This window comes from Diabrotica undecimpunctata, chromosome 4, assembly GCF_040954645.1.
Source record: "Diabrotica undecimpunctata isolate CICGRU chromosome 4, icDiaUnde3, whole genome shotgun sequence".
In the NCBI taxonomy this organism is placed as follows: Eukaryota; Metazoa; Arthropoda; class Insecta; order Coleoptera; family Chrysomelidae; genus Diabrotica; species Diabrotica undecimpunctata.
Window position 1 is genome coordinate 114853589 of NC_092806.1, and position 13886 is coordinate 114867474.

The 13886-nt window shown below is 32.8% G+C and overlaps 1 protein-coding gene across 1 annotated transcript in view; it reads left to right on the top strand.

Annotated features, from left to right (window-relative positions):
* The window catches only part of LOC140438354 (NPC intracellular cholesterol transporter 2 homolog a-like), a 50760-nt gene that overhangs the window by 13207 nt on the left and 23667 nt on the right, over nt 1–13886 (top strand). Inside the window, exon 2 of the mRNA XM_072528029.1 lies at nt 7160–7266. Within this exon, the coding sequence (XP_072384130.1) occupies nt 7215–7266 (52 nt within the window). The 5' untranslated portion in view covers nt 7160–7214. The remainder of the gene's footprint in view (nt 1–7159; nt 7267–13886) is intronic.

The following is a 13886-nucleotide window of genomic DNA, read 5'->3' on the forward strand; positions in this document are numbered from 1 at the left end:
CCAAGAAGTGAGAGACCAAGTACAAAAATCTAATAGATTGACAGGATGCCTGAATAACACTATATGGCGAAACCGGCATATTAACACTGAAATGAAGTCAAGAATTCATAAAGCTAGTGTAAGACCAATGATAAAACATATGCATCACAAACAAGATCGGACACAGACACAAGACAAGGGCTACTAGAAATAGCAGAGATGAGAGTACTTTAAAGAATTATAGGAAATACGCTGAGAGATAGACAGAGGAGTGAAAACATGTACAGTGTATCAACGATTGGAAACTAAACAAAAAACTGGAATAACGACATAAGTAGAATGGGTTAAACCCGTGTGGTCAAAATAGTAAGAAATAAATCAGCAATCAGTAGAAGTGTCGGACGACCGCCCAAAACAACTTGACGAACACCGGCTTTTAATTTAAAGATATCGGAGTATGTGTTGTTGACTCTAACGCTTTCGAGTAGTAAGAGAAGCGCAAATATGTTTCTAGATTAAATTCTCTAGATTTTTCTATAATTTGTCTGAAGTTGAAAATATGTTCTCGTGTGCATCTTCCAGGGACAAATCTATATTGCACTTATGAGATTTGTGGCAAAGGTATTGATTTTAATCTCCCAATAATTATAGTAAGGTATACTAAAAGGTACATTGGTTATTACAGTCAATTGGTAAACCTTTCTTTCATTTTCCTGTGTTCCAGATTTCACTACATAATTTGAACATTCTTTTCAATTCCTATGTCTCCCACTTCTTTAAGTGATTCCGCCGTGATTCCGTGTTCCCCTTGAGATTTTCCAGTATTTAATTTCTTTATTGCTTTTCTATTTCAGTTTTTACGATATGTGGTTCTTTTTAGTCATTAATTTCTCCTTGATTTATGGTTAATATGGAACAGTATTTCACATTATTGTTTCCGTGTAGTTGCTATGCCCTCTGGATCGGTGATGATAATTCCCAAGTTATCTTTAATGATCTGCGTTTGTGGTTTGAACTCTTTGGTTAAGTATTTTATTTTGGCAAACATTTCTCTAGATTCTCTAGTTTTTTTGACGTTATTATTTTTGTATCTTCTGCTTTATGATTGCTATATTTTTCAGTTTTTCTTGGATTTGAAACATTTTTTCCAAGTTTTCTTCGATCTTCTACTAGGTTCAGTGTTTCATCAGTCATTCAATGTTTTTCTTTTTTTTGGAGTTTCTTTGAGATTTGTAGTATTTGGCTTATAACAGCTTATGGGATGATCCCAATCAGCTACCGCTTTTGTCTTTATGTTGACCACTGAACTTTGCCATTGTTTGCTGACAAGAAGTATTTGATTTTTACATATTTCTCCCGGTGAAGTCCAAGTTGTTGATAGTCTTCGTAAGTAATGTTTAAACATCGTGTGCATGATACTAAGTTCACTGTCGATGACAAAATTTCTGTACTCCTTCTCCTCGCTTATTTTGTTCACCTATTCCAAACGAACCAACTGTTCCTTTCAAACTAATCATCTGTGGTTGCTTTACCTATTTTAGCATTCCAGTCGTCTAATATTATGACTGGTTCTTTTTTGGGTACATATACTAACGATGCTGCTGTTTAGTAACTGGTATATCTCTTTTACTTCTTCATCTGTTCCATCGCATGTTGGCACATATACCAGTAGTATATAAATCTTTGTTGGCTGAGCATCACGAGTAATTTTAATTATGCTGTCATTTATTGGGAGGTATTCGCATACAAATTTTGCGAGGTTTTCGTGAACCAGTATTGCAACGCTTTTTTGCTCCAAGCGTCTTTTTACACCACTTTTTCGTTTTTGCTCAAAGCGTTCTCTATTTCATTTATTAATTGCACCAATATATTTTCTATCGACTTTATATCTGCTTAATATGCATTTTGATAGGAGTGTAAATGCCTGTGTATCAGAAATTGTGTTCTGGTATAATCATCCACATTTTTTTAGTGGTTTTTCAAGCAGTAGATGTGAGGCTCATAGTCGTTAGGGATTTGGGGATATGTTTTACCTGTTGTTTCTACTTTAGAAATGAAGGCAACTCCGTTTTCTACATTATTGGTAAGACTCCTCTTGACTCACCTATAACAGGGCTGAACAGCTCTAGGATCCTCAGGAGATCTACTCCTGAGAATACTGGAGCTGCTGTATAAGATTAAATAGTCGAATCTTTACATTTTTAGGTAATTTGGCACTTTTTTCTGAAAGATCGACGAGATATTACCTGAACCAGAGCTATTTTTTTAATCCTTAAGTGAGTCGTTAAGTTCATCAATTGTCAACTGGAGATTTAATGGACTAATTCTTAGCTAATATTTTAACAATTTCCATTATGAGATGTTATAATTTGATTATTAAAATTATATTATATTTGACAGATAACGGTTGGAAAGCTGAAATTTTTTTCCACACCTCACTATTGGTGTACAGATAGATTTCTTAGCTTGTTTTATTAAGAGTTGTGTTTGGATTCGTCTGTTTTACAATCATATCTTTTTATTTTTATGTTTACCTACCTGTGTTTTTAATATTTACTTTAAAAATTTTTTCCTTAACAAACACAATATTATGTTGTGGCTATGAAAATCACCAACAATGTACATAAAATTTATTGAAGACAGTATGTTGATATAAGTTAATTAAAATAATTATTCTAATAACCATTGAAATTCTAGATAAATTATAATCATATAATTGTATTTATTTTGACTTCGTTTGCTATCTTTTGATTAGAAATACGATATCTGCTTTTTAATTGCAGCGTTTTATGTTACATATATTACGTTATACATCTAATTATTAAGATGGTACTTATTATACACTATTACAAAAGGCGCGTAGACATGGGTTGTGACTCACGAGAAAGACACACTCGTATTGACACTTAAATCCAGTGATCTTAAATCTTAATAATTTTACGACTGTGTTCATGCCTTGTTCGTAAAGACGTATCAGTACTTGGTCACAGTATATGGCTAAATAAATTCTGGATTGGTGGCAGAAACATGTCTAATTTTAGGTGGAGTAATATATAACACAGATCACCTACCTACTTTTATTAATGGTCTGTGATATATAAGCTATACGCTCAAAAGGAAGCTGAAACTGTTTTCACTTGAAGATCCTTTTTGTGTGGGGGATCATCTTATTCTGGGTTTTACTTTTATTGTTTCTGGTGTGACTTTGCAGTTTCCACTACTTTTCTCCATGTCCGTACCATCTAAGTCTATGTGCTTCTACTGTCCTAACTATGTTCCCTTGGCCATTCCATTCTTGTATTTCGTGATTCATCCATTGTCTTGCATCCTCTTCGTTTTCCGTCTTTGGTTCCATCTCACAACCTTCCTCTCAAAAACTTTCAGTTGCTCTTTTTCCCTTGCTGTTAATGTAAATGTCTCTAAATCATACACATGATTTAGAGACATTTACATTACATTGTCTTATGTGTCTTTTGTGTTTCGGCTTTTCTTGTCTCTAAATATTTTTTTATTTCTGTAGAATGCTTTATTTCCCGCTTGAATTCTTCTTTTCACATCTACACTTTCTGCTGTGGACTAATGCTCTCAAATATCTGAATGTTTCAACCTCTTCGAAGCTGTGTGCGTCTATTGTCAGTTATGTCATTTGTGTCTTCTTTTTCTTGCTTACGTTCATGTATTTTGTTTTATTTTCATTTATTTCCAGTCCTCCCAGTTTGGCTTTGTTTTATATTTCTTGGAAGGTTGTCTTTAATGCCCTTTTATCTGTTGCTACTATGGTTATATCATCCGCTATCCTATTATTTGTACTTCATTCTTGTTTGCAGTTCCTGGATTTGACAGCTTGTTTATTATCTTGTCTAGTGATAGAACCAATAGTACCGTTAAGAGAGCATCTCCTTCTATTACCCCTTTTTTTTTATTATTATTTCTGTTCTTTCTCTTTTGGTGTCTATTGTAATCCTTGGGAATCTCGCATTGTTATTTCTATCACTCCCATAATTTTATTTGGTATTTTACTCTCTGGTAAGTCTTCGATAATTTTTCTTCTATTTAGTTTGTCAAACGCCGGTCTAGGAAAAGTATATGTGTTTCTTCTTTGTACTCATATGTTTTCTCTATCACTTGTTTTAGCATATGGATAGCATCTATCATGGATCTTTCTGTTCTGAAACCGTACTGGTAATCTCCTATGCATAGTTCTGTGTATATTGTTAGTGTGTCTCTAATTATACCAGTCATTATTTTATATGTTACATTCAGTAAATTAATTGGTCGGTAGTTTTTACATATTCTGTGGTCTCCTTGTTTTGGGATTGTCTATAATTCCCTTCAATCATTCTTTTCTTACTAAATATATTCTGTATTAGTTTATAAATATTTCTGTAAAGTGTCTTTCCTCCGTATTTTAGAAGTTCTGCACATATTGTCAGCTTCTTCTGTTAATTTGTGGTCTCAACACTGTAATTTTTTGGCTTTACCGCCCTTCATTCATTCTGCTCACATGGCTCCCCAGTTCCACTTCAGCCATGCTATGCGCTCTATACCATCTGTAACGCCTGTCTCTCTTCTTATTTTTTCATTTCTAACTTTGTCTTTGAAAGTCGGTACAAGTAACGAGGGTTCCATTCATCTTTGGGTCACTCTGAGTTTGGTTGCTCTTGTGCCGTAAGTCATGACGGCACACATTGTTCTGGGATTATAAGATGGACTTAACACATTAATAATGTCAGTAAATTTAAAGATAACAAAATCCGTATTCCACGTATCTTAGAGCGACATTTTCAAAATAGAAGTTATCAATATTTTAGCCAAATTCATTAGTAATAAGATAACAGTCATTGTCAGAAAAGCCAAAGATTATGTTATAATTCTCGAGTCTACATCAGACATTAGTCACACAGAATAAATGACGTTGTAACTAAGTGTGTGAATACTACTGGTGGTAAGGTATATACATTTTAGAATTTTTTCAAGGATATTTTCCAGTAACTGGACTAATACCACTAGAGAAGGCATGTGCCATTTTCTATTAGAGAATCTATTACCAAGTCTGCGAAAAGCGAAAAATGTAGAGCTTCAGAAACGGATTGTTGATATCAAACGTCGTTATTGAGTCTGCCACGTCTGGTGATGAAATTTCTGGTTTTTTTGATACAAGGCACAGGAAGTTTATAATTATGCTTCTGCGATCTCATGTCGATCGGATAAAAGAGCTAAAAGATCACGTAAAAAGTTTAACTTTAAACCGTTAAGTGAAACAAGCCGGTAAAGTCGTATCAATGTTGTTAGACCTATAAAACAAGACCTAAACAACTGCATTAAAAGTCTAGAAACATTTAAACTATATGGTTAGAATAAGCATTGATGTCTAAAGTAAAATGCTTCAAAATTCTAAACTAAATATCGCTTAATGCATTCAAGGTTAAGATAATCTTAAAATTATTTGGAATTCATATAAGCTGACAATAATTTTAATTATCTGTCGAATCAGCAACATTACTTGTTAGATATTTAGTTATTGATTCTGAATTTATATCTATTGATCCATCCTGAATTTCCCATCTCGAAACTTAGGAAAAAGGTCTGTTTATTTGATTACGAGGACAGTAATAAACTAGTTTTAAATCCCGTCCAGCAGTTCAAGACTGCTTTCTATTTTGCAGTTATTGAACTGATTTGAAGAATATTCTGTTTTCTATCGAATCAAATTCTCTGGAAAAGTTGATATTATGTATATATCAATCGGCTTTAAAACGTCTTGCGACGTTGTCCGATGTCTAATTTCCATGATACTATATCATCCCATTGGCCCTCTCTAAGATCTCTTCGCTCATTGCCTTCGTTACTCCCTCTCTCCAAGGTTTCTTGGGTATTCCCCTCTTTCTGAGGTGTGGTGGTATCCATTGCATAATTATATTTGGGAGTCTTAAGTTATCCATCCTCTGGACGTGTCCGTACCATATCAGCTGTTTTCTTGTTGATGAAAAGTTGATATTACCGAAATTATTGACAAATTTGCTTACCAGAAAGCCAGAAAATAATTATTAGTACTATTAGGCACTGATTTCTTAGTTTATAAATAATTATTTGCACTATTAGGTCCTGATTTCCTTAGTTTATAAATAATTATTAGCACTATTAGGTACTGATTTCTTAGTTTATAAATAATTATTAGGACTATTAGGTACTGATTTCTTTATAGAACGACTGATTTATATACTTTTCATTTCACGAGATTTATCCATAAGTACTTTTTGTTATTATATTGTATTTTCTGAGTGAATACCGTTGTTTTGTATTTCTAATTATAAAATATATTATATTTTATTGAATAGGTTTTATTTTTGTTTGTTTAGTATATTGGTATGGTATTTTTTCACTATTATAACCTGGCTGCAAAATATCTTCAACAAGCTTCATAAATACACTATGGGCTTACAAGAAAACAATTTTGTATTATAGCAAATGATTTTTCTCAGATAAACAAAAAGAAACTTCTTGAATCTTCGATTGAAAAGCAGGAAAAAATTGGTATTATGAATTCATGAATCGTTGCAATGATGTTTTTTCCCTCCGCAAGTCACAGGCAACAACTTTATCCCGTTCCACCAGTTTCAATAGGTATAATGTTTCCACTTTTTTCGTCAAACTCAAAGGTTTGATGGAAAGAGAACATTTTACCCCAGAGAGAGTGTATAACATAGACAAAGCTGGAATGTCAGCTGTCCGTAATCCGAACAATTTATTGTGTTTTTACCTGTATCCCAAAGTAAGGGATAGTGTTGTACCTTGGGACAAAAACTAAGTTTAAAAAAAAATAATATTTCAAATATTCTTAAAAAAGATATTGGAAAAGTGTCCCACAGTACAGTAATCTACCCTATATATAAACATGTATATATATATATACATATATATATATACATATACATATATATATATATACATATATATATATATATATATATATATATATATATATATATATATATATATATATATATATATATATATATATATATATATATAATATGCCTATAACAACGCTTTTCTTTTAAAATCGTCGATTCATTTGTTAGGATTCTCGTAATGAATTGATAAATTTATACTTTTAGTATTTTCTAGGAAATTATATATGTCTCTATATCTATGTCTTATATATGTCTCTATTTTTTAGGATCAACAGCTGGTGAAGTAAAAACTGTTGTTGTAGCTAATTGCCCTGCTGATAGATGTATCTTAAAAAGGGAACTAATGCAACATTGGCCATTACATTTACTTCAAGTAAGTGCGAGTTACGTTTAATATATAATATTCTTTATATATATATACATATATACCTATATATATATATATATATATATATATATATATATATATATATATATATATGTATATATATAAAGAGAAGTAAGCGGTACATCACACACAGCTAAATTCTGATCGCTACTAAAAGTTGAAATTTTTAGTGGTTAGAAAATTTAGAAAAAAAAAACATAAATAAAAAACGAAAATCTAAACTGATATGTCTGAAATTGTAATTATTGATACAATTATAAAGTAAATGCATTAATTTCATTTTAATCGTGGCCAGAAAGAGAATTTTTTGAAATAAATTGCTAAATAAATAAAATTATTTTTTACTTTACAATATAATTATCTTTTAAATATGTTTGTATCTAATAACTACTACTAAGCGCTAATATACCAGATAGTGCGTCAAAAAAGATAATAATTTTATTCATAAAAAAATTTAGTTTCTTGAATTGGTATTATACTGGCTCTAAGAATTTTGATAACATGAAGTCCAGGGTCAAATATTTTTAACATATTTCTGTGTTGATTGCTATAATTTTAAGATAACCAGCATATATCGGTAAGTAGAAAGTGAAGAAATTATTGATTATTGATAAATATTCTTATTTGTATGAAAGTATATTTAAAAGGGCAACGATAATCGAAAGGCTATCGGTGTGTCCGGGCACTTTTAGTTTTGTTGAGAGTCTAATAATATGTCAATGTCCGATAAATATTTTAATAACCATAATTTTAGCTGGGATGAGACAAGTAACATTGAACTTTTAGTTAAGTTTGTATCTATTTTTATTAAAACGACGAAAGTTACGACAAAGAGACAAATCTGTTTATTGATACATATTTCGCTTAGCATATCTAATTTAGCATAGAAAAGTTACGATGACGAGACCAGTATTACGATATTGTTTATTGATATATATCTCACTGAAGGACTATCTCATATAGTTTTATGGTATCTCAAAAGAGGTGGTGGTATTTCATGGTTGACGGGAGACACAAAGAATTTGCTCACATCATAACGATATAAACAATTTTCTTGCTTGTAGCATTCAAAAAGTTTTTCCTATAGTGACAAATATCTAAAAAGAAATGCTTTTGACATTTGACAACAACTAGTCGATTTTTTTTAACCTAGATATCCACAAAGAAGTAAGTTTATTACAAAAAAAAATTCAAGCTTTTCTTTGTCTATAGAAGAATATTAAACAAATTCCGAAGTCAGATTGTTTATGCAAGTTACGAAACAAGAACTGCTAGTTCGACTAAATGAATAGGGCGGCGTCAGCAAGCTTCACTGACATTATAAATTTTCTTTTTGTTTATGTTTCGTTCATTGTAGTAAAAAGTCTCTTGTTAATAAAGTTTATATTTTTTAAAAATATTGTTCTTGGACCTAATAACTTCACTTGGGTATATATACTGCGATATTATCCTGAACATTCTACTCATAAATTGGTAAAGCAATATTGGGCTTGCTTCAAAAACCTCTGGCATTTATTTAGTAAAGTAGAAAAAAGATTTGGTACAAAAGGTAGTTAACGAAAAAAGAGAAATTTCGACATAATATATCGGTAATGACCAATGCATTCTTCCTATATCCTGGACTGACCATTTCACCAACATAGAGGTAAACCAAAGAATTGGATAAGAGAAATAAATCGTGAGCACAAATAAACATAGAAAAGTTGAATATCTAGATCACATATTGAGACACGATAAGTACCATCTACTTCATTTGATTATCCAGAGAAAAATAGACAGCAGAGGGATAACATATCGGCCGAACTATTCAGAAGTGCCGTAAGTATGATCAGAATTATATCAAATCATAGCAATCATTATCAAATAAATACAACACCTACTGAAAAGACAGTTTGTTTAAATTTACCCCATTTGTTTACTTCACTTCTATAGACACTATAAAAGTTGTGATTTTTTTTTGCAAGAAATTATTTATCTTGTTCATGTCTAGGTCAGCTTCAAGGACAGATTACTTCAAGACATGGCAACCCTGTTCCTACCCTACTGTTTCTCTCCTAAGCTCCTCTTCTAGAAGAAAACAGGTCCCAATCCTATAGACCCTCTAATCCCCATATATCCTTCCCTTCCCACACCTCGACCGGAAAGTCGTTAAATACTCCAGTCGAAGGGCAGCAGCAACCGGCAGTACCCAGATAAGGTGCATAGGAAACGATCCTGGGCTGGCTTATCGTTAAATTTTCATAAGCAGAGCTGTATCATCAGAATGATTGTGATACTGCGATGCAATAGGGCAGGGGAATCCATTGCATTTTCATTTCCAAAAAAGTTATGCGTGATGTTAAAGAGAATGCCTCGGATATTTTTACGCAGCCAGGGTGATGACCGGCTTTACCTTAAGTCCAAATCAAGGAGTGAGAAATTGGCCACTGGCCACGCGAATGTTAGTGATTAGGCATCGTCTAGAAATTCAGCTACTGGTCTGTGGAAAATGGAAAGTACTCAGACAATACCTATTATCTATTCTACCACTGGAGTTATTTCGAAGGACCTCCTAAAATATATAGCAGGGTCTAAATGAACATCTATATAAAATCATCCAGAAAGCTGTGTTACTCTTGACGTCCAGATGCGTACAATAATTTTTGGGAGATACACCGACGTATCAAGTCACCTAGGACTCAATAACACGGAGAGAGTCCCACCAGAGCTCAATCCTTTCGATACCGTAGGTATCTGGAATAAGTGAATTTTCCCCTTAGAAGGAATATGAGCCGTATGGCTAAATCTGGATAATAATATTACAGACCAACCAGTGGCACATAAAAGATCGGATCTCATACTAGTTAATAAACTTACTGCGTATTAAATATAACGAAAAGATCGCCAAGTACAGAGTTCTAGAAATACAAATAAGGAGACAATGGAGAATGAAAAGGACCCAGACAGTACCTATTATTCTACCTACTACTGGTGATATTCCGAAAAACGTCCTAGAGAACATAAAAGAGCTGAGTCTTAATGAAGATCTCTATAAGACCATGCAGAGAGCTGTACTTTTCGCGACGTCCAGATGTGTACGAAAATTTTTGAGAGATACTCCAGCATACCAACTTACATAGGGCTCGATAACATGGAAAAAGTCCCACCAGAGCTCAATCCTTTTGATACCGTAAATATATATATATATATATATATATATATATATATATATATATATATATATATATATATTCAGGGATTCTACAGTATTCACTGCCTTCCCTCGCTCAACCGTTTCCATCTCTCTCTGTTGTTCCATTCTCCATCGTTTAGGCCTCTCTTACTTATGGCGTCGTCTACTTCGTTCCTCCAGGATTTTCGGGGTCGTTCTTTTTCTCCTTCCTATGGGGCTCCATTCGGTTATTCTCTTTATCCATCTGCTGTTGCTAGTTCTTCTTACATGTCCATACCACTTTAGTCTTTTTTGTTCTATGAGTATGTCTGTTTCTATTGATGTTGTTTGCTTTATTTCGTCATTACTTCTCCTATCCATTCTTGTTACTCTGCAGCATCTTCGCAGGCATTCCATCTCTGTTGCTACTATCTTACTGCTGTTTTTCTTGTTTATGATCCAATTTTCAGCCCCATATGTCATAATACTTCGTACTAATGTTTTATAAATCTGTGTTTTTGTCTTCATATTTAGGTGTCGGATTGCTGTTCTTGTTTGTCCTAATCTTTGTGTAATTTCTTCCTCTGTTGTTGGCTTTTTCGTGAGTATAAACCCCAAGTATTTGAATTTATCCTTTCCTTTGATTGTTACGTTGTCATCAATCTGTAGATCTTCTATGTCTTCTTCACTTATAGATAGGTACTCTGTTTTCGCGAGGTTAATATCTAGGCCAGCCTTGGTATATTTTTCTTGTAGTTTCTTCATCGTGTAGCTGAGGTCGTCTTGGTCTTGTGCAATCACTACTTGATCGTCTGCAAAGCTTAACGTATATAGGTATTCGTTCCGTACCGGTACTCCCATGCCTTCGCATTTTCTTTTCCATGTAGTCAAGGCTTTCTATAAGTATATTTTGAATAGAGTTGGAGATGTGGAACAACCCTGCAGGAGCCCTTTTGTTGTCCTGAAGTCTCCTATGATTCTTGTTCCCATTTTAATGGACACTTTATTTTCTTTATACAGAGCTTTGGTAGCTTCTATGAGTAGAATCTTCTACCGTAGATATCTGGAATGAATAAATTTTCCCCTTAGAGCGCTTCTAAGTCGTAGGGCCTAATCTGGATATTAATATCGTATTGCATTTTTGCCGAACATTTCGGGTTCGGTTCCGGCGCTATTTGCATCTTTAACCCTCTTTCAAGTAGCTAGTATCCATGCACACACTTGTGGCATGACGACGGCTTAACGGTGAACGGCTCGATCATTTTTAGAACTGAAAATGTCGCTATTGGTGCCGAGATTTAAACTCGTGCGCTCTGGTTTAGAAACTCAGTATCTTGCCGCTGAGCTAAAGCCGTCCACATAAAACATTGTACACAAACAAGAAAAACAACCCACATTATAGTAAAGATATGTAGATGTTGTGTCCTCCATTTGGCATCACGGACCAGAAGCGTTAAATAAATTTCTAAAAGACATCAACAATAAAAAAGAATTAATTGAATTCGCCATGGAAAAAGGAAAAAAACAATTCACTTCATTACCTGGATGTGTTAATGACTAAAGGGGACACAGGATATACAACCAAAGTTTACAGAGAATCAGCCACCTCCAATAGATATTTAAATTACCACTCAAACCACAACTTAAACATCAAATCATTATATGAAAGAGCCTGAAACACCTGCTTTAATGAAAATGAAATTCAGGAAGACAAAACCCGCTAACAAAGCCGTGAACAAAAATGAATACTCACTGTCATTTATAAATAAGAAATTTTACAGTATTGAAGAAAGGAAACAACAAGACACCATAAGCAATCCAGAAACACTCACAAGAAGGGATTCAAAGATGACAACAGTACCATATCTAAGGAATTATCAAAGACATTAAAAAGTATAGGAAATAAGTACAACATCATAACAACATTCAAAATAATCAATTTACTGAGATCCATCCTGTCCAAAAATATATTGTGAATGCAACATTTTCTATGTGGGAAAAACTGCAAGACCACTAAGTGTCAGGATAAACGAGTATGAAACATACATCAAGAACAGAGACTTCGACAAATCTCAGATATGCAAACATGCCTAGGACAACGAGCACAGAGTACAATGGAAAGACGCATTAATAATCATGAAAGAAGCAGACATGAAAAATAAAAAGTCAAAAAAAGCAGCTCTCATCCAACTTGAACAAAAAAATTGTGTAGCAAACACATGAACAGAATGTAGCAGGCTTTGGTGGCCAATACTAAAAAAATAAGTAAAGTAAACAACAAGAATATACCAATACTAGCGAATTAATAGAAAGGTCGGACTCATATCATCTACACTTTATACACAATCCATATGCAACACACAATACACAAACATATAATTTGCGTAAAACACACTAAGCAAAAAAACATTACAAAAAGAAAATTTTGATGAATGATATCAGAATGTCAGAATTTGATATCTTGAGGGTAAAAACACCACCCTTAGTATTTTTTCAGCCAAAAATAGGCTATTGCCTAAAATATCGAGGCCAAGTAAGTCAACCATCAATTTTGAAAAAACATAACCTAATAACCCTTAATGAAAAATGTGTTATCTGGGAAATATAGTGAGAGGAAATAGATATAGAACATTACAACTGATCCTTAAAGGCAAAATAGAAGGCCGTAGAGGTGCAGGAAGAAAACAGGAAAACATTCTTATTTTTAAACAATATCCGGAGTAGTGGAAATCGAAACGCCAAACATTAGTTAAACATGTCATTTTTATTACAATCAATTATTGTGAGTTCGTCCCATATAAACATAATATTTAGCATATTTTATCTTCTATTTATCTCTTTTATCTCTAGCCGCCGGTTTTTGTTTTTTCAATGAGTATCTTTATGTCTTTGTTCATCTACAATTGTTATTGTTGTTATTGTTAATATAAACTTTTTAAACCAATAAAAAATTATTTAAGACATATAAAAACTTTTATTGCAGAAGTAGTAAATGAAATGTTAAAATTAAAAACTTTCCATTAAATTTTGTTAGTAAGTGGTTTCTACTTTACATGAAGAACCCACAATTGGAAAATTGTCATTGGCCATATTTATAAAGGTATCCATTTTGTAAACGGGTATAATTATGTATCTATCCGATTCCTGTAACCTTGTGATGACTATTTTAGTTACATAGTATACTAATTGTAGGTAACTAATACCCAATACATCAATGAAATATAAGTGGATTTAAACTATTTTTATCTCCTGTAACCTTTAAATTAAATTATCGACTTTAGGGTAAAATCGATTCTTTTAAATATTATGTTCAAGGTAAAAGCGTTTATACTTACAATAAAACCTCAAGGTATCACAGATACTAGATTTTATGTATACAAAGTATGTCAAGAATTAGGTATGCATAGTAATAAATAAATCAAAGAAAGGAATTTTATAGCCGTTACTTAATTTA